Below are 21207 nucleotides of genomic sequence, written 5' to 3'. Positions count from 1 at the left end.
CTGCTGAGCAGCAAGAAGGGATGGCCCTGCCTCCTGTCTTTGCAGAGAGAAGCTACATATATGGACACTGGTCTGCATCAGCCAGATTACCCCTGGGGGAGTGACAGCTGACAGTAACCATCAGTGCACACACCTCCTCATCACCGCCCCGCATGGTGCAAGGGATGACAACTTCCATGGTGTCACCATGAGGAGGTGTTGATAGTAGTAGTTACATTTGTAGTAATTTGTCAGTTAATGAGCAGGGCAGGGTTTTTGTTTGTAGGAACAGACCGCTTTGTTGCAAGTGTTTGGTTAGAGGCAAGTTATGTACAACTGAAGCAGTAGCTATGATTAACAATAACAGCTGGAATATTGCTTCAGGCAATAAGGAACTGTGTAACTCAACATTCATTTAGCTGGCTGTCATCCGATCCTACCACAGGTGACTTTGCAAACTCAGGTCTCAGGAACATCTGCTCATACCCTCCAAGGCCACAGAACGACTTATCCTGCTTAAAATATTGGACAATGCTCATTTACACAGAAAATCTACAAGGGCCTCTAGAAAGCAGGAGCATTTTAGCTGCTGCCCACAGCCCTGCATCAGCACTCACACTCAGGCAGAATTGCCACAGTAGGTCTTGGTGAAACTACTTTCACAGGAGCTCAGCAGTTTGTATTGTCGAAATATACCTAAGGGGTATATTCTTAAACCCACATGGCTTTTTCTAATACAATTTTACAGCAGCAACACAAATCTTATCCAATAGAATAAATTACACATAAATTAAACATTACGTAGATAAGCATATTATTTGCCATCAGGAAAGAGACTACGTTATTCAGCAGATATACTTAAATGGATCAGGAACTGTAGTTCCATTTGTAGATTGCTACAATACACCTTAACTTGCAATGCAAATATTTAATTACAAAATCAAAGCATAGGGCTTAGTAACCAATAAAATAATCTACTAGACTGTGCTATGTGTAGAAAAAGCAAATTAAAACTAATACTTCTTTATAGCACAAATAAAATTTTTGATTGCTTTCTTAACTCTTACTGTAGAAAGATGTGGTGCAAGCTGCATGTACTGGAATAAAGACCCCAAACACCTTCGTATATTGAAGGTGAAAATGCAATTAAGCTGTATATCCTGTTGCCTCTTTTTATTTAACAGTAGTGGAAAAATACTGAGACTAGGAGTGTCTTTACCCAAAAGCTGCACAACACCTGAGATAACGGAAACACTTTTTCCACTGGAAGTATGAAAAAAATCTATTTTGTCAAAATATATTCATAATCATGTCCTTAAACATTTTATACTGACTAAATAATTGTGGTTGCCAAAACCCTCACAGTAAGTAGATAGACTCAGGGGAAAAAAAAGCATTCCTTGAAGAAGTGTCAATAAATATGCAAGACTTACTTCAAGCTGAAGCTTTCATAAAGGTATAATGCCCGTAAGGAAGAAAACACATCCTTTTGACCCAGTAATCTTTCTGTCCCATGAGATGCAAGAAGGTTTATGATATTACTAGTATTAATATTTAACATGAAGGAATACAAACTCGTATTTAAATTGCTAAAAAGCTACACTGTTTTGAGAAAATTTTCTGACCTTTGATGACGCCTGTGCATGATGCCCACAGGCAGAAAACAAGACATTTTTGAGGAAATAATTTTTGAATGTTGGCTACACACTTTATAAAACAGGTACTGAACATATGCTTTGAAAAACATACTGGCTAAAATAAAGTCTTCAGATTATTTTTTTTTTTACTTTTACATGCAAACTTTGCATTCCAGTGGCCTACATCAGATGGACATGTGGATGACTTTTCACATTTGTGATTCTGGGGGGAAAGGGGGAGAAGAAATATAAATTTTCCCACTGACTTCACAAGTTAACTCACTGAAGAAAACACCTTGCAAAGATAATTCAAAAGGAAAATTGGGTATGCAAGTACATCTGAAAACAACTCAGGTTGCTGCCTTAATATTGGTTAAAAGTAGCTATATTTTTATATTTGTATTTTTCAAATGCTTAAACTACTAAAATCTGAAGGTAAAACTAAGTAGTTATGAAAGAAGATTTCAGAAAAATAAACACATAGTAGAATATTAAAATACTAAAAACTTGAATGCGAAACTACACAAGTGAGATAAATGTGTTTATAACCTACTCACAATTGTTTAACAGTAGAAAAATTATACAATAAACTATAGACTAAACCAAATGAATGTATAAAGCTTTATACACTTAGAGAATGCACTCCTGAGGGCAGTAAGTCAGGAATCGAACAATGCATTCACAAACACAAAATTTAGCTCATATGGGGCGAGGGAAGAGGAGGAGATGGCACATGTATCTTTACTATTCTGGTCCTCAGAAACCATCAAATAAAGTAGGAATATATCAGCTCAGGAAGTCTGTGGAAGTTTCTGAATATAAGACTGTTTATGTTGTTACTGGGATCTTTAATTATTACAGAAATCCTAGTATTTCTGATCCAGTTTTGATCCTGACTTGAAGTTAGGAAATGACTTTGCCACTTCTGCCAGGAGCCAGTACTAGTCACTTCTGAGGAGTAACTACAAATTAGCTGACATTTATTCTGATTTTTTTCTAATGGAAGACCTCAAAGTGCTGCCTGAAAGACAACATTATCCTCCCCTGACATGTGGCACAAGGCTACACAAGCAGCCTTACACAAAACTAAATGCCTGGGCAGAACCTGTTCCATTCACCCCCAAACAGCAGACCTCTGTCAGGCTTCGTATCTCTTTTCCAAAGATGAAATAAAGGCACACCCAATTTCAACTCATCTTCTGCTGACTGTTGCTGTTCAACTGCCACTCCACACATCCAATTAATCCAATCTTTTATCAACATTTTACTCTTACCAGTCAGTGCTGCCAGTTCTTTTATTGCTAAGTGGACAGAAGTGATAGGCCTATAGGTTTAGTGGTATTTCTTTTCCAAGTTTACTGTACTTCATACACCACTTCCTTGCAGTAGAGTTTTAACAGTTTAAAAGCAAAATATTAAAACTTCAACAAAAGGAAAAAAATCCAAACAAATAGGTCTGTTTCATTTCAGCTTCTCATGTCTTTATTTTTTAACTCAGATAATGGAACAGAGATCCTTATTTCCAGAGCAAACTATCTAAAGAATACAGAAAATCTGTTCTTGGAGCATTATGATTTCTAATTAGTACTACACCTGCAAGGCAGTTAACAAGAACAGCCTTCAATTTCACTTGCTAAACTTTCCATTTACCTTTTCTTCCTGCTGGGAAATCCTGAAGGCACAGGACTAAACCATCTTTCTCCTCTACCACAAAATCATTTTATGTTTGGCAACCAGCTCTAGCCTGCATCTAATCCAGATTGACATGTTGAAGTTACTACCTGAAGTCCTAGCCCCACAGGACTCTGCGGCTGACTTTCAGTCCCCGAGTACCTTTTTCTTTATGCATGCCACTAATCTGCTGCCGCTGCTCTGAGGTCTGCATTAAACTCCTGGACAAGAAGCAGCAGATGGGTTTACAGCCCGCTGTAGGATGATACAAATTGAAAGCAATCCCGGGAGACAGCAACGCCAAAGCTGACAGACATTGTAAGAGCCCCTGAAGTTTGGTTTCAGAACCATCAATCAGGAGCATCTCACTGGCGGCGTTCCCAGAAGCCCCATAATGAACCACAAAGTTCAGAGCAGAGAGAGATAACAGTAAATAGAGAATGGTGGGGGAAAATAAAAAAAGAACATTATTCACCCTCTCGGTGAGAGCAGTTCAACTCTTAATTGTCACCACTTGATTCCAGACTGTGCCTGATCATTTTCATAATTTTGACTAACTGCTGCCATCCCTGTTGATTAAGCAGGGTTTTTATTAGTAATGTAAGCTACTTTCACTTATAAGACTATGAGACAAAACTATATTAGTTCAAAAAACTAACTAATGATAACTTCTGAGCTGTATTTAAGTTTTCAGAGGAATTCTTAAATTGATACAAAAAACCTCCTGTTCATATTATTTTCCTCTCAAAAGCCATATCTTAAATTTAATCAGTGAAATTTAAAACACTCAAAGGAAGCTACTGAAAACAGATTTAAGGATTGCAGTTACTAACTTCCGTGAGAACAGAGATAAAATCTAACTACACTGAAATGCAGATTATATATATTAAAAAACAAAACATTTCTTTAGCCTTGGCAGGCAGGTCAATTTTTAATGATTTAGCCAAACAGTGCTATAAGTGCACAGAGCTAAGTAGAAAAAATATTAAAATCATATTAAAAAGAGGTAGAATGATATTTTTTTTCCTTCATGTATCTTGTCATCTACTCCCATTTTAAGTGTCTGACAGAAATACTTGGTGTAGTTATATCTATTATTAATTTTGAAGAACTTTTTGCCAATGAAAACATTGGAAACAAAACAAAACAAACCATTCACAATTTATAACGGTATCTTTGAAATTCCAAATTATATTGATTTGACACTCCAAATCAGGAAAAAAAACCCTCACAGCTAGTGGTTCCTACACCTGAACTTAACACACAAGCAAAGGGTTGTAGGATTGTCATGTATGACTGGGAATGATTCACAGCTGCACAGATATGTCAATGGCCTGTTACCACAGCACCCAAGGTTCCCAGAAAGATGGGTAAGTTAACCTCACAGCACTTTGTGAACTATTATAAGAAAACACAAGAGGTTCATTCAAAAAATCCATTGCAGAGATGAAAATTAAACTGCATTATCACAATGTGCAGTTCAATACATTGCATTTTTTCTATAAAGCTATTAGTAGCAGAACCCTGCACCCAAACATAATTTTAAAGCTCTGGGCACAAACCTATGGATCATTGTCTTTTATAGAAATACGAGGGCTCAAACAATGACACAAGGCATGTCTAAAAACATGTCACAGAGATGAGACCTGTAATTTAGTTTCAGCTGAAATATTTTGAATTTTCAGCTATTTCCCTTGGCCTGGAGGGAAAAGGGCAATCTCCAGTCAGGGCCATAACACACCGGTTTCCTTGTCTTAAACATCCACTTAGAGACAACACAGCCCATATATCTAAAGATGATATATACAGGTCTATGAACAACTGTATTAATTCATTAATAATGTTTAGAGTGCTCCACATCCTCAAAAATATAAGCCTACCTTAAAGCCTGTTTCACAGCTTTAAAGCCATGAATTCAGCTCCTCAGGAAACTACTGAAAACTCTGAATCTTTAGATATTTTATTTACCAAGCTTCCTTCTCTTGCACAAGTAGCTAGATTTCCCCTGAAAAAAAAGGTATAATTTGTGCAGCTTTTCAGGAAAAAACCCCACAACCTCATGTTCTGATAACTCTTTCACATACCTGCCAACTGCTCTGATTATCTGGTGACAATACAAAGATTCACTTTCAAGAAGGAATAAAGCATGTAAAATACAAATGCAATCTGCAAAATGATTAGTGCAAGGCAAGCAGCTGTTGCTGTATATGAGAGCCAGCACCCTGAAGTTTCTTGTTAAAGCTGTGATCCAGAAATAAAGGGTAGTTTGGTCTTGTCAAGACTCTGATAAAGTTAGCAGAGCAGAATAGTTTGCTGCCCCTTTTCACTAACTCAAGGAAAAATGTCTGTTCTCTGTTTTGGCCATTGCTGTTACACATAAAACCCATTACCTAAACCATTCATCGTAGAGTTTAAACCTCAGAGAGCATGTACTCCTAACTCCATTCCTCAAACACAAATAATTTCTCAGTATTTTCCTCTCTGCATTTTAAGATAAGTCAGAGCCATTTTTGCACTTAAAATATTTTAGAAATTATTTTGATGCTTGGCAATAGAGAAGAAATCTTGAGTCATTTCATATAAATAGTCGAATCTAAACAGAAGGCTTATTAGGAACTGTGTTTTCAGAGCCACATGGATCATTACAGAAAGCACCATACTATCCTGTAATTCACTATGATATTTTATAGTCTTTCATGTGCCCTTTAATATAGTCTTTACACACAGGGCCGCCTCAGGACAAGAAATGAGGGGGTTTTTTTGGTTTTTTTTTTTTTTTTTTTAAATAACATACCTATATATATGTTATTAAAATATATATACATGCTATATATATATATATATGTATTCTTGGACTAGCAATGAAAATGGATATTAAAATGAAACCAAAACTTTTAAGGTATTTTGTGCAAGGAGTAGCCATAGAGTTCAGAATCTCTCCTTTAAAGCATGATCTTGGAGGAAGAAACCAAAAGCAGACATAGTGTTTCACAAGAAACAGTTATTTCCTATGTCACATGAACATCTGCTACCTTGGAATAGTCTGAAGGATTGAATGTGTAAATGGATAACTGATTTTTCCGTACTTGCTCCCTACACACATTCTACTACTTTAAAAATAAAGCACAATTTCTTTTTTAGTAGATTTTAATACATATTGTGATTATTGTTCAACATGGCAAAAATAAACTTATTTCAAGTGAAATGCTCAGTTTCAACACCCACTTATGTTTGGCTGCTATCTTTTTATTAACCGTATCATCTATTTGAAATACTGAGTACCTTTTCATTCTTCTGCTCTAAAACTTCAAGTTATCTATCTCATTGCGGTATCAAGAAAGGTGGGAACTTTAAACAAAGACAAGCCTGTTCAATTTTACCTTTCAGGCTGGAACTTGTTGTAGAAGTAGGTATGAATTACCAAAACCAACTGCTCAAATGGAAAAATAAGGGATATCAAACACGTATAAACTAGCTCTTCATGATAGAAATACCGAAGCAGCAATTTAGATAAAAATGGAAAGTGCAGCCTCAGAGAAATCTGTATTTCACATATTCTTATCAGCAGTTCAAGATGAAGTACCACAGTCCTGTGGCTCCAAAGGTGCAGAATCCACACTGCTTTAAATTATTCAGCTGAGGCACTGGGTTTAAAAAAAAAAAAAAAAAAAAAAAAAAAAAAAAGCAGCAGAAATTACAATTAGACAAACAAAATACTTAAGTGAAAAATACAGCTAGGGTCATTATCCTCACCCAGCCCACCCAAAGGGAAGCAAAAAACACTGGTTTAACTGCCACTCTGAAGACAACATAAGGGAAGACAAGTGGACAAACCAGACTCTGATAACACTGTTTAAATTGTACTGTCCATATTAGTGCTGCTGCCTATCTGTATCTCCAAATAACAGAATCAGTTTGAGAGCACATAAGCACAGCCAGCTTTATTTGGCTCATCTTTATTTCATGCTGAAGGTAATGACGATTAGAACTAAACAATGGAGAACAATCCCAATGCAGAGCAGCAAACGCATAGATGACAATTAGCAGTTCAAGATAAATTCTTACTCTCTTCCAGTTTCAGCATTGCACCGCCATGCTACGCCCTGCAATCTCAGCCAGAACTAACCCACACATGAATACACATGCAACCACCCCCGTTTAATAACCTCGCATCTAGAGCTTTTAGCAATAATACTTCCAATATCGCTAAGACCCTCCTTGGGCTACAGATTTTCTTCTTCCTTCAGCATGATCGAGATGCCACATTTCCCCAGATTACCTCCTAATATTTCAGCAGGAGGTTAAAGTTTTGTGCAACTATCAAAAGACAACCACAGTACTTTGTGACACAGCCGTCTGTAGCATACAGAGCATTTGTCCATATGTTAAAACCGCTTCAGATTCAGTCCTGCGTTGCTGCTGCTTCTCCCTCTTTTTCTGAGGAATCAAAATGAGGAAGAACACCGCAGAATTTTATCATTATAAACTTTCTAAAATACAATGGGGTTTCCTTGCCTCAGCTTTCCATTCCCTTAACATCAGAAGTCTAAATTTTAGAATAAATCCTTTAAAAATTTTTTTTAAATTTATATTGCTTTGATTTTTTTTTTTTCATTCCAGACAAATTTATGATGCACACTCCACAAATTTTCATTCTACACATGCAAACCACCAATCATAGTATATTAAAGCTCGCTGGCAATCCATTAGCTTGTCTCTACCAAATGCTTTGCCTCAATTTTTAGGTAAGTATTTATCATTTGGTACCTTAAAATGACATATAAGAAGATAAGATCTTTCCAAATAAACAGTAATAGAAATACTACTCCACAGCTGCATTCTAATTGACACGTTGGCATGGGGAAAATCTCCCAATTTAAATGAGGGGAAAAAAAAAAAAAGCAGATACATTTTACAATTAATCCAATTAATCCATTGGCTATCTTCTACAAGAGAACATTGATTAAAGCAATGTTACCTAGATCTGAAGAGGAAAAATTCACCTTCTGGACCACATCTACATGTAGCTTGAAGAATAAGTGGCTAATTTCAGACTGCATAAGAGCTATTATTTTTCTACCCGAAACAGCTGTGAAGGGCCTGCACACATGCAGTCAATTTACCCTGGATAACTCTGGACAGCGGAAGAGTATATAATGGAGAGGACAAGACACACGCCACGTATTTTGAAATGCACAAAAGAACATGACACAGAGATACTGCATTGCTGGTTTACCTCCCCCAAGGAGTATTAACCCTGCCAGCTTCAGGCTGACTCCCACAAAAATATTCAAGCAAGTATTCCAGACTGGTCCTAAAAATAATATGCACACATTCACATGGTGCAGTGCTCGAAGTGGTAGCAAGTATCAGACACAGGGGCTCTGTAATTAACCAGCTCTATGTAGGGAGCTTACTGTTCTCACAGAGGACTGCGGCAAGCAAAACTGTTACCAAGATCCTCAGCAAGGTATCATAGCTGAGTACCGGCTTATTTAAAAATAACATTTCATAGCTATGTAATGCTAATTATATGTACATATTTGTACGGTTTAGCAAGTTCTGCTGGCTTATGTTGGCAGAAAAAAAAACATTAAAAAAGAAAAAAAGAAAAAGTCCTCTCCCCCCTGCAATGATAGGTTCTTAACCAAAGCAGTTTTAAATGTCATTCAAAGGTAGTTCCCGAGAGGCCCATACACTCGCTGAGCTCCCTTGACTAATTAACGGATCATTAGTTGGAAAGAACCCCTAACTGTTCACCCCCTGCACCACATACTGTCTTAATTACCTTTGTGAAGCAACCAATTTGTCTTTCAGTTGTTCTGTCCAAAATCCCAAGTGAATTGACTCAACAGGGAGGAGGAGGGAAGAACAACAAAAAGCATTTTCATACACACATTTATGAAAATCCATATTTTTAAATGACTGGCAAAGAATTTAAGGGGTGTTTCCAGCACGATTTAAGAAAGGGGACTGCTATAAACTATAAGAAACAGAAGTGATAGACAGCAACTAAAGAAACAAAAAGCTCTTATTGGGATTATAAATGAGGATACATCATTGAAAATATTCCCTTTGTGAAGCTTTTGAGAAAGTTAATTATTTCATCACTTCAAAATCACAACAGCTATGGGAAACATCAAAACACTATCACAGCTGTTGTTTTCTTTTTTGAGACCATTGGAACAGGCACCTATTCCTTGCTTTTGAAAATACTTCCTTACAGAGTTCCTAATGAACAAGTTCTCTCCATGTTTATGCTCAATTGCTACAGGAATCCACTTGGAGAGAAAACATAAGCATTACTGGCAGTTATCTTATAGCAGAGATTAGACTGCTTTTCTTCTTCCCACTTCTCTTTACAAATGTATAAAAATAAAAACCATAAGACCTGACATCCTTACAGACTTTTTTTTTTTTTGGATGCACCTTAAGGAAACACGCTGGGAAACCAGGCAAGAATTACTGATGCCAGACAAAACAGGAGACATGCTGGCTGCAAAAATCATGCCAAGGAATCAGGTAATTTACTAGACTCTGTTTCCAGGGCTCTACCTTCTGCTCAGGTTCCAGCTTTGGGAACACCATTTAGGATACAAAGTTTCACTGATTAAGATAATGGATGCCATAAGAGAGATATCATCCTTTGAAACTGAACACAACAAACCATATACTTGAAACCTCCCCGTGAGTTCGTGTATCCTTAATTTTGGTTCCAAAGTGAAGCAGCTGGGAGACTCCAGCACATAAAATGGGGTAACCTACTTCTTCCAGGAAACAAGCCACTGGAATTGCCTGTGTTTTTTTTCATCACCACTGCTGCTGAAACTTTCAGATACAGGTCACCAATGACCAGGTCTCCCAATAATTCCCATCTATAATCTACTACTATACTTATTTTTTACTAGAAAAAATGTACCTTCCAGAACCTTGAAAAAAATTTACAAGATCTGAAGACACTGTGGCCTTAACAATTCAGTCCACTCATAAAACATGGCTCTGAAAGCCAAAAGGGCCCATGAGAGCCTGTTGATCTCCAAGGACAACCTCTTCAAAGCACAAAATCAATCTACCGCACTGTGCAGAAAGTAGGTATGGCAGAATACCTACACGGTTAACAATGAATTTCTGGATAAGGTGGTGGGTTTTTTTTTTAAAAAAAAAAAAAAAAGGAAAAAGAAAGCAAACAGAAGGTAGAGATAAGAAAATAAATACTTGGTAGGAGTATAGAAATACTGCTTGAGCATGCAAGATTAAACCAGGAAAGCCCAAGCTGAGCTGGACTTGAAACTAGAGAGGGATGTTAAGAATAACACAAAGGGTTTCTACAGGTTTGCTGGCAACTAAAGGGAGACTAAAGAAATTGTAGGCCTGCTGCTCAACTAGCACGAGACATAGTGAAAAAGGACATGGAAAAGGCTTAGATACTCAATTTTGCCTTTGTCTGACTTTCTACTGATGAGTAGAGTAATAGGGAAGAGAAGCATTACCCGCATGAGTGGAAGACCAAGTTAGGAAGCTCTTAAGCACACTCTGGACATACACAGAGCTACACAACCAGATAAAAGGCATTTTCCTGGGTCCCCAGGAGGATTATAGAGGCAAATTCCCTTTCAAGAAGCCACTCCCATCCAGCATGGATTTAGAAAGAGTAAATCGATCCAACTGTTTTCTGTAGTGAGATGATTAGCTTTGTAAATGAGGGAAGAATACTGGACATTGTTTGCCTTGATTTTAGCAAGTTTCTACCACAGCATCTCAAAGTATCCTTAGGCCTAAATTGATGATATGTGAACTATAAAGTGAGTGACACAGCAGCTGGACTTAAAAGGGCTGTAACCAAAGATACCATGTCCAACTGGTCTCTAATAGAGTTTCTCCAGATCAATACTAGATGTAAGAAGGGTTTTCTTTACTAATGACCAGAATGATGGAGCAGAGTGCACCCTCAGCAAACTTCCTGAGGATGCTGAACTGGTGGGAAGTGGCTTATGTGCCAGAGGGGAGATACACTATTCAGAAATACCTCAGTTGGCTGGAGAAGTGGCCTGACAAAAACCTTATGAAGCTCAACAAAGGCAAAGTCCTGCACCTCGGGAGGAATAACCCCATACAGGCTGGGAGCCAACCAGTTAGAAAACAGCTTTGCAGAAAAGGTCTTGGGGAACAAGCTAAACAGGAGTCAGGAGGGTGCCCCTTGCAGCAAAGACAACTGCATACTGGGCTGCATTAACAAAAGCATAGCCAGCAGACCAAAGCAAGTGATTCTTCTCTTTCATTTGGCACTTGTGGAACCACATCTGAAGGATTCTGTCCAGCTTTGGAATTGCCTATACAAGACAGACATTAACATATGGGAATGAAGTCCAGCAGCTGGCTACCAAGATGAACAGTGGTTGGAGAACAGGGTATAGAAAGAAAGGCGGAGACAACTGCATTTGTTCAACTTTAAGAAGAGGAAGCTATTACTGCTGTTACCAACAACCTAGTTGGAGGTCATAGAGAAGGAAGAGTCAGATTCTTCTCAAAGATGCACAATGATCAGACAAGAGGCAATAGACATAAGCTGCAGCTCCAAACAGATTTTTCAGGTAAAACTTTCCACAAGGCTTTGATCAAACAATAAAACGGGATCCCAGAGAAGTTGTAGAACCTCCATCAGTGGAGAAACTCAAATCCCAACTGGGAAAAACCCTGAGCAACCCCATCAAAGTTAGTCTTGCATTGAGCAGAGAGTAAGACCAGATGACCTTTAAAGGTCCCTTCCAATTTAAATGATCAAACTTCCAGCACCAATCAAAAATCAAAACTCTACAACTTGATCCTACCAGGTAAATACAGTGAGACTCACAATAGTCCTGTTCATCAAAGCTTTCTTGCTAAAGCCAAATTAATGTAGACCAAGAAACCCCGTAACATTTACTGTCTTCAGCGCTTTCACGATTTCAACTGGTAGATGCCTTAAGATACAGACTGCTGCACTTTGCATTTTGCTTAGTACCACTCAGCCAACAAGATAACATTTATATTTTATCAGCTACACCAAGAGCAGATCTTATGGATCACTACCAGGGTGAAGGTGTATGTGCATGTATGTGAAGGAGCTCCCAGGTTTGGTTCATTCCTGGAAGAGGCTGCAAGTAACAGGTGCTTATCTGGAGGGCACAGTGCTGGAACTTTGCACGCGTTTTAATGGTACAAATGGCTCTTAGCTGTAAAGGCTGTATTATCAGGGTAGTCAGTTTCTCAGCAGTAGCATACATGAAAAAAGGAAAAATCGAACTCTCTTACAATATACTTTGTCACTTTTTGTAATCACCAAAGCATAATTTAATATGGACAGGATCTACAACTAATATGGAGAAATACAGTATATTCGACTGGTAATGAAAAAAATATTCTGATCCCCACCTCCGAACCTAGAGAAAGATCCTCAGTTCACTACTATTTCACTCTTTAGAGGGCATGATAGACAACATGGAACCTCCAGACTACTCTGGAAAGGGAACCCCTCTCATTGTATCAGGCTCAGTGGCCTAAAATTTGACTGTAACTACAATCTTTGACTAATGCTCAAACTCAGAATATTACATTTTGAGCAGGATTTCCAACTATAAAATTTGTTTGTTAATACATACGTGGAGAGAAGCAAATGCACAGAAATATGCTCTATATATAAAATGTACAATGTAAAAATAATTTAACATCAAGTTAAAAGACAAAAATTTTATTTCCTTTTAGTTTTACTATTTGGGTACTTGGTGTCTTATTAACAAGACATGAAAGGCAGCGCCAGTGCAAGAAACAGAAATATTATCCTACAGTATTTTTTCCAATTAAAAGTTTAATAGGAAATTCAAAAGTTCATTGACTGGTGCCTCTTTTAAGTTATTGCTCCTAACAGCTGCAATTGCATTGTTATGTATGTGGTATAAGCTGTAAGACTCAGAAAACACTCCAACATTTCACATTCTCAGAATATGCGAGGACAAATACTCTCTTCCAAGGGTGTTGCTAAATATATTAAGTAGGTGTTCTCAGTTTGTCTACAACACCATTCCAAACAAGCTACAAAGAAAAGGTAGATAGTAATGGTGTTTTGAAACCTAATAAACCTCCACAGATTGCAGTGCAAGAATTGAGAAACCCTTCCACAGCTGTTTGAGAGAAAGTAAAAAAAAAAAAAAAAAGGAAAGAAAAAAAAACCACAGAGAACTTCCTCCTTCATTTCCCTCACTATCAGTTGGTGGCTTCCTCTAGTCACATCTATTCCTCAGGAACACTGTCCATGAGTCTCCCAGCAAAGTACTGAGCAATATAAGAAATGTCTTTCATAAATATGCAAAAGAGGTATGTGCAATAGCGTCTTGTTCTAGAATTTTCTTTATAGGCAAAGTATACACATCTGCAAGTAGAGGCTAACATACAGAATGATTGGTTAGAGCAAAGCCAAAGAACCACACCTTGCCTTAGAGGAGAATGTGATGAGCCACTGTCCTGTCAGCATTTATTCCACTGTCTTGAGTTCATCTTAAAAACCTGTCTTACCCAGTATTAAGCCATATACCAGCACGGCAGAAACATCTGAATCTACAAGTACAAGGGGCGACATGACATTACTATGCATCTCTTATTTCAGTCTTGCAATCAGCTGTACACAAAATATGCTTATCCAAAACTCTGGAAATTGCTATTATTAAGCAAGATCAGCTTAGTAAGCTGTTTTCAGAGCTACATATCATTGTATTCTGTTCTAGGAATCACTGACGTAACACTAATAGGCTTATTTATCCACAAAATATGCCAACTGCCATGCTCAGAGAGGCTCTGCTGGATGGCATACCTTTTGGATACAGAGCACAGTGCTCTCCCAAACCTTACCGACGAAGATCACGGTAATGTTGCTGGTCTTAAGTATTTGTGGATATTGGTAACAAGAAAACCAAAGTTACCAGAACTTTAAAGCCAATCTGGTACACCCTACAGATTCTCTGAATGTCACAATACAGCAGACACCATACTTTGTACAAGAGTTTTTAAAGACAAAGGGGCCCTCCTACTCCCAGTGAGCTCGAGACAACTTTTCCAAAACTCTTAACAAATCTACTGAATGGAATGATTCATTGGCTTGATCCAAGTATGTAACTTGGCACCTTACAACACAGGGCCATGCCTGATACGATGCTAAGAATTACACAGATAACATTATATGTTTTATTTTTTAACAAAACAACTCTGACTTGTATTCTTCTTGACATTTTATGTATATAGGCCTTTTTAATCACATTAGAAATTGGTTTAAGTGACCCATACACAAAGAAACAGCAACTAAAACACAGGGAAATTTCATATCTTAGCCATTTCCTATTTTGCAGTTGGCACACACAGATCTAACGGATGTGTATTAAATTTGCATTGATCAATTGTACCTTGAAGAAAAAAAAATGCTTTCATTAACTCATGTCCACTTTTTCAAACTTGTATTTGCTCATTTAAGCAACATTTTAAAACACACACTCCTTGTTTTTGCTCATTGGAGTTTGTACTTAAAACAATGGTAAAAACCAACCCAGCACATAAGCAACATTCTTATTGTTTTAAAGCACAGACATGCCTGGAAAATACTAGGTTCTTTACGTTAGTCTCTCATATAGTGAGCTAACACACTATAAATAGTCACCTACATATAAACATTTCAAATGTGTTTTTTCAAACCGTACACTAACCACGTATATTTATTAACTGTGCAGTAAGTTTGTAATATTTTAACCAGAGCTTATCTGGGTAGAAGTGCACATTTCAAAGGGATAGCAAGCGCTTGTTCTGTTCAATAAGCATTTGTCCTCACATTTATATTAATTAATTCATTCATTAGTAGCTTTATTACTACGTACTTCCCTTTGTATCTCTCCAAAGCTCTGTCTACCTTTACCTCAAATCATTCCTTCATTTTCTGGCCAGTTTTACTCTCCCAAATGTTTAAAACAGATTGATTAAACATATTAGTCTATTCACAAGCTCCCCTGAGCTCTGCAAGTCACTTATGCTACAAAAGGCCCAGAATCTGGCCCAATACAATTTCGGAAAAGCAAGAATCACTACATCAGCCGGAAATAAAATTAAAAAAAAAAAAAGAAAAAAGATAACACAGACAGCTCAGCTTATCTCCACAAAGCACATGCATCAGTGATTTGAGTTTCTGTGTGTGCAAAGCCTGAAGGTGGCTCAGGTCATGCATGTGACGCCAGCCTCAAAAAGAAATAATGCTGTAGTCTGACAACTAAAGATAAATGTGGCGACAAGGCAAGGCAGCTCGGGAACTTTTCCCGGCTTTGGCCACGGAGCTGGGACGGGGTCACTTGGCCGCAAGCGAGCTCCCAGGAAGGGTGCATGAGCAGCCCTGAACTCGCCCGGGCAGGGGAACCCGCTGCAACTCCGTTGGAAGGCGGCAGCCCTGAAACGCGGGCGACAAGCGGGACACCGGAGAGGCACCGCTGAGACCGTTCCCTCCCGGCAGCCGCGGCTCCCGCTGCCGCCCGAGGGGCTGCGCCACCCCCCGAGCCCGCTCCCTCCCTCCGCTTTCCCTCCTCGGTTCCCGAAGCGGGAAGGCGCGACGCCGGCCTTCTCCCCGGAGGAGCCGGAGCCGGGCCCCACCGCCCGGCAGGCCGATGCCCCGGGCCCGCGGCGGCCCCCGAGCACCGAGCTCAGGCCCAGCCCCGCCCCACCGCCGGCCCGTTCCGGGTCCGCAGCCTATCAGCCTCGGCCACAACACCGGGCTCCGCCAACCGGGGGCCGCTCCCGCAACTGCCGCTCGCCTCCCTCCCCTCCCCCGCCGAGCAGGTGCCGGCGGACCGGCCCCGGCCCCCGGCGGGGCGAGGGGCAGCGGCGCGGCAGGGCCGGGAGCCGCCACCCGGCCCTCAGACTACGCGGCGAGCGGGAGGAGGCTAGCAGCCGGCAGGGAAGAAGCCCTGAGGCCCGCCGGCCGGCCCAGGCCGGTGCTGCCGCCGCGGCGGGACAGCCCGGGGGAGCGGCGGGGAAGGGAAGGGCCACGGGGAGCCGGTCGCTCAGGAGGAGGAGGAGGCAGCCAGCGTCAGGCAGGAGCGGGAAGATGGCGGGTCTCATGGTAGATCGGGCGCCCGGGAGGGGGAGGAAGGCGGGCGGCTCCCACTCTCCGCGGCGGCGGCTCCTCACTTCCCCCCGTCGCCAGGAAACACCCGGGCAAGTTCCACCGCGGGGCCCCGCGCTCCCCGCCTCCGCCGCTCCACTTCCGGGTGCCCGCGCCGCACGATGCACGCCGGGCAATGTAGTTCCCCGCCTCTGCCGCCGCTGAGGCGATCCCGGCACGCACCGCGGCCGCTCGCGCTCCGGCCGCCGGCCCCGCCCGGGCGGTGAGGGGAGGAGGCGGGCGGGGTGGAGGTGAGTTACGGGGCGCAGCCGCCGCGCCGGGGAGGGGAGGGGAAGGGAAGGGAAAGGAAAGGAAAGGAGGGAGGCGGCTGCCACCGCTCGGCCGAGGCAGGGTTAACCCTTTCCGCCTGCCCCGTCGCTGGGACCCGTTATGGGGCTCGCGGCCCCTCGCTGCGGGCGGCGGTTGGGGGGAGGTGTCCCCGTCAGCCCTCAGCGGAGGCGGGGGTCGGGGCGGGCTTTGCGGCGTCCCCAGCGGGGCGGGCGGCGGAAAGTTGTCCGCCTTTCCTTCGGGGTGGCTGGGTCCCGCCTGGGCCCGTCAGCCGCCGGGAAGCGGGGAGGCGAGGGGCGCTCCCGGCGTCGCAGCCCCCCTTTTCTCGGAGTTGGGGAAGCAACTTTCCGCGGCGGGAGGGCGGGAGATTTGGGCTCGGTGGTGGGGTTGAAGCGGAACGTCATCATCCGTTTTTATTCCTTGGCGCTTCCACAGATTTGTGCTTTTTGCCACTTCCTGAGTTGTGCTCACAAGGGAAAACACCTACTACTCGCTGCTTCATCCCTTCCAGTAAAACTTCGGACCTTGCGGTCTGTGCGTTCTTTGAGACCTTGCAGAGCTGGCTAAATAAAAAAAAAAAAAAAAAGACCAGCAAAGCGGCACTTTGTGTTCTTCACGTTTCCAGTATGTACACAAGCGCAGGGAGTGAAGCGGGGCATAACGCCATTTGAAAGAAAATGCTTTGCATCAGCTTTTTGCAAGTCGAGCCCAATTTGGCTTCAGAGAAAACCCGATGGGCTCAGACTTTGTGTCCCTCTGCAAAAGTCACTTGGCCCATCAGTTTCATGAGCTGAAAACACCAATACATGTATACAAATTATGTCTTTTTTTAATAGTCTGAAACTAGAACTTTTATCAGTTCTGCTATGCCTTTTTTAAAGAACCTATGGTCCTCAAGGTGTAGAATGAATGTCTTCTGAACTCATTCACCTTTGAAAAATGCTTTGATATTTTTTCATGGCAGCTCTTTCTTCACTTCGAAGCTTTCATCAGTAAAATTTGATAGAGTAATCTTGTTTAAATTTTAACAATCTTGTGTTTTGCTGACTTGAAAAATGACGTAATTCTGGTTATCCATGTAAGGTAAAGTAGACTTACCATAGTTTGGTATGAAATTTCACATACCTTGAAGAGCTCTTGGTGTCCATATGACTGTCCCTTCATTTCAGGTGACTCAGAAAAGCTAATCTTTTTCTACATGTTGACTTAAAGAAGAAGTGAATTATTTATTTGATTCCAGTAATACAATGCCTATTACAGATAATTTCAATTATGTAACTTTTTCTAAGCAGAATCTTGTAGTTATTTATTTTTTTTATTGTTATTTTCCATCCCTTACAAATAAATGCTTGATTTGATGAATTGGTATTTGGAGGACTTGTTTGATAAAGATCAAACCAGAACAATGAGGATCTTTATCAAACAAGTTCTCCAAATACTAATTCCTCTGTTTGTCATAAACATGAGAGAAATACTTGAGGAAAGTTACGTATTTTCCCTTTATAATTCCTTTTTTAATGTTTTAGAATTTCTCTGATGCATAATTAGTTTTTTAATGGAGTTAAGATACTATATTGAGAATTGCTGTAGAGGTGATTAGTTGCTTCTCTCACCTGCGTGATTACTGACACTATGTAGATGTGGCTCTTGTTTTCATCTGAAGATTATGAACATCTTTCATTATTAATTCTCTTCTGTATGTGGTCAGCTTTATATAATTGTTGATTGTTGATGTAATTGGGATGCTTCTGGTGCTTTACTAAGCTCTCCAGTATTTGCTGAATTTTATGCTCCTGCCCCTGGATGTTTTGTCTTATAGTTTATTTGCTTGTGGAAAGGTAAAATGTAAAGAAAATGGAGGAAAAGATGTCAGTGATAACTTTGGGGAGTAAACTACTACCTTAAGATTTCAACAACTATAAAATTCCAATGGTTTTTATAGGTACACTTAATAGTGTAGAGAGTCCTGATGTATCCTCTGTATTGAGGGGAAGCTTTTGAGGAAAAGTGGAAGCAAGTTAAAGACAAGCTGTAGTCTCGTATGCCAACTGCATGTTCAACTGTGTACCACATGATCCATTTCTGCAGCCTTTTTTATTCCTTTCTCTTTACTCTTGTCCAGATTGCAGTTGAGTATTATAGTTTCCTTCACATAGCAGGAAAATTTATATAGCTGTAGGAATAACCGAGGAGAAAAAAAGTAATGGTCAAGCAGAGGGAAGCACTGTGACTAGTTGTGACTGCCATTTGACTTCTTTTTGTCCCTTTTTGTTTATTCAGATTTGCCTGAATCATAAATGCCTCATCTGCTTTTATCCAGTATAATGTAGAGAAGATAACAGAAAGCATAAACCATGCTGCTAGGTTGGGAGGAAAAGTTTTTCTTTGCATGAAACATATCAATTATGTGTCCTAAAAAAGTCAAAAAAGCAGTTTTGTTGGAGGAGGAGAAGAAACTTGGGAAGCAGAGAATTGTGCAAGTATTTTGAAAGATGTGAATATTCTTTATCCTCCTTTAAAGGAAACTGTTGTAGCACTGGGAATGTTTGCAGGGCTGTACATTAAAATTGAAACAATTTTGCTTTATGTCTTAAAGTTTGTTTGGGTCTCCGTAAGCTCTGTCCCCCTTGTCTTGTCATGTATGCATCTGCACTTTCTTTGGCTTGCTTAAGCACCAAGTCAAGTTGAACTTTTCTGTGATTTGTTGTGGTGTATTATGGCACTGTTAGCCTGTCTTACGCAACTCTAAAAGTGGAAATGTTGTTAACCTCCTGCCACATTAGGCTCTTTGAACTTCATTCTGTTCTCTGCTTGTAGAAGCCATGAATCCATTAATGACACAGTTCTGATTATGGCAAGGATCAGCTACTTCTGTGGTAAAACAAGCATGTCAAAAATGTAGAGAGGTTCACTAAACACAATAAGGATGGAAGCATTAATGACTTCTAAGATCACCATTGTCATGTTATTCTGAGGTACATGGAAGAAGAGGAAAGTGGTGGGATAGGATCATGTTGTTCCATAGGTTTCAAATGACCTGAAATGGCTCCAGAGCTCTTCATGAGAGAAAATACTTTCATATAGTTGTGTAAGGAGCTCATCTTCATGCTTCTGCACCAGTATCCTCAACAGAGTGCACCAGTGCTGGTGCAGAAGCAAGTAACTATTGTGCTCTAGTAACTGCTCACTTCAGGCAGATACAAATGCCATACATGCTTGGTGTTGGCAAGTTGGATGGTGGGTTAGTGACTAGGGTGATTTCTGAAATAAATTTTTAGGGGTCCCTGAAATAAAAGTTGGATTTGGAGAAATTGCTTGCTTTATTGAAGCGTAGTGAGCCATTGCATGTTTCCTTAATGCACGTTCTCTAAGGACCAATAAAGTTTGGGAATACCATACTTGCTCCTGGTTCTGAGGTGACTGACAGACAGCAGGGAGGTCTGTGAACACAGGCAAGGAAGCATTCCAGTAGTGAGGAATTCTAGTATGTGTGCTCAAGGAAACTAACATCTTGTGCCTTTCTAGTCACACCATGACTAGTTTTTGTTGGGGGAAAAAAGGTTGGAAGGGAAGGTGTTATATTTCTTAGGATATGATGAATCCACTTTCATGGCTCGTGAAAACTCAACCAGATTGACTTCAGGAAAGGAGAGTTTGGTGGTACAGTTAGCTGCTGAAAGAAGTTGTGTAGCACGCACTTGGCTGTCTGAGAATAAGACGGAGAAGTAGCAATTTAGACACTAGTGTGCTAAAAGCTTTGTCTGCAGTTATCATGTGATGTAGTTTAGACAATGTCTGGAGTTGTACCTGAGTGTTTTCATGTAGAGTGGATGCAGTGTACCACATAGTTCTGTATTTGTGCTTATTCCAGGGATGTAGTATGAATTGATACTGTGATTATACAGATGTTCTTTGCGTAACTGATTCAAATTGCCATGGAAGCTCTCCAAGGAAGTTTGGAACTTGTGAAAAAGAGTCTACAATTACGTCATAGAATTAAGTTGTATTTAATATTTTTTTGTTTATTTGTTTGCAGGTAAAAGCCTTTACCTTTATTACTTTATGCTTAATATCTGCTGTAAAAATTTTCACTTCATTTTACGTGAAGTGAATGTTTGTCTGGTATTTTAATAACATTTCCCCCCAAAACTGATATGTATTCATTTGCAATTATCTAAATAGCAACAGATGCTGTGTAGTAGTATATGAAATTTATGGAACAAATAATCCAAAGATGGTTGAAAATAGCGATTGAAGCAAAATAGCTTTCTCTTGCTGTTTTGCAAGTGTACTATGATGTAAATGTGGGACATGAAAAAAGGAATATATTTAAATTAGCAAGAAACAGAAGAGCAGAAGAGGAGGTGAAAAATTCAGTGATGCCTCCTCTTTTCTCTTTTTTTTTTTTTTTTTTTTTTCTTGTGTGTTTAGTTTTTTTTTCTCCCCTCTGTTTTTTTTCCTTTTCAA

At 40.2% G+C, this 21207-nt stretch overlaps 2 protein-coding genes across 2 annotated transcripts in view; one reads left to right on the top strand and one right to left on the bottom strand.

Moving 5' to 3' along the window:
• ERP44 (endoplasmic reticulum protein 44) overlaps positions 1-16471 on the bottom strand; it is a 48504-nt gene extending 32033 nt beyond the window's left edge. Inside the window, exon 1 of the mRNA XM_014938486.1 lies at positions 16354-16471. Within this exon, the coding sequence (XP_014793972.1) occupies positions 16354-16409 (56 nt within the window). The 5' untranslated portion in view covers positions 16410-16471. The remainder of the gene's footprint in view (positions 1-16353) is intronic.
• A 93-nt stretch (positions 16472-16564) lies between these two features.
• The window catches only part of INVS (inversin), a 93729-nt gene continuing 89086 nt past the window's right edge, over positions 16565-21207 (top strand). The window contains exon 1 of the mRNA XM_014938479.1: positions 16565-16703. The gene's annotated coding sequence lies outside the window, so the exon portion shown is untranslated. The remainder of the gene's footprint in view (positions 16704-21207) is intronic.

This window comes from Calidris pugnax, unplaced genomic scaffold (genome assembly GCF_001431845.1).
Source record: "Calidris pugnax isolate Ruff unplaced genomic scaffold, ASM143184v1 scaffold13, whole genome shotgun sequence".
Lineage (NCBI taxonomy): Eukaryota > Metazoa > Chordata > Aves > Charadriiformes > Scolopacidae > Calidris > Calidris pugnax.
Note: the sequence above shows the minus strand (reverse complement) of the source record. Positions and strands in the feature narration are given on the sequence as shown.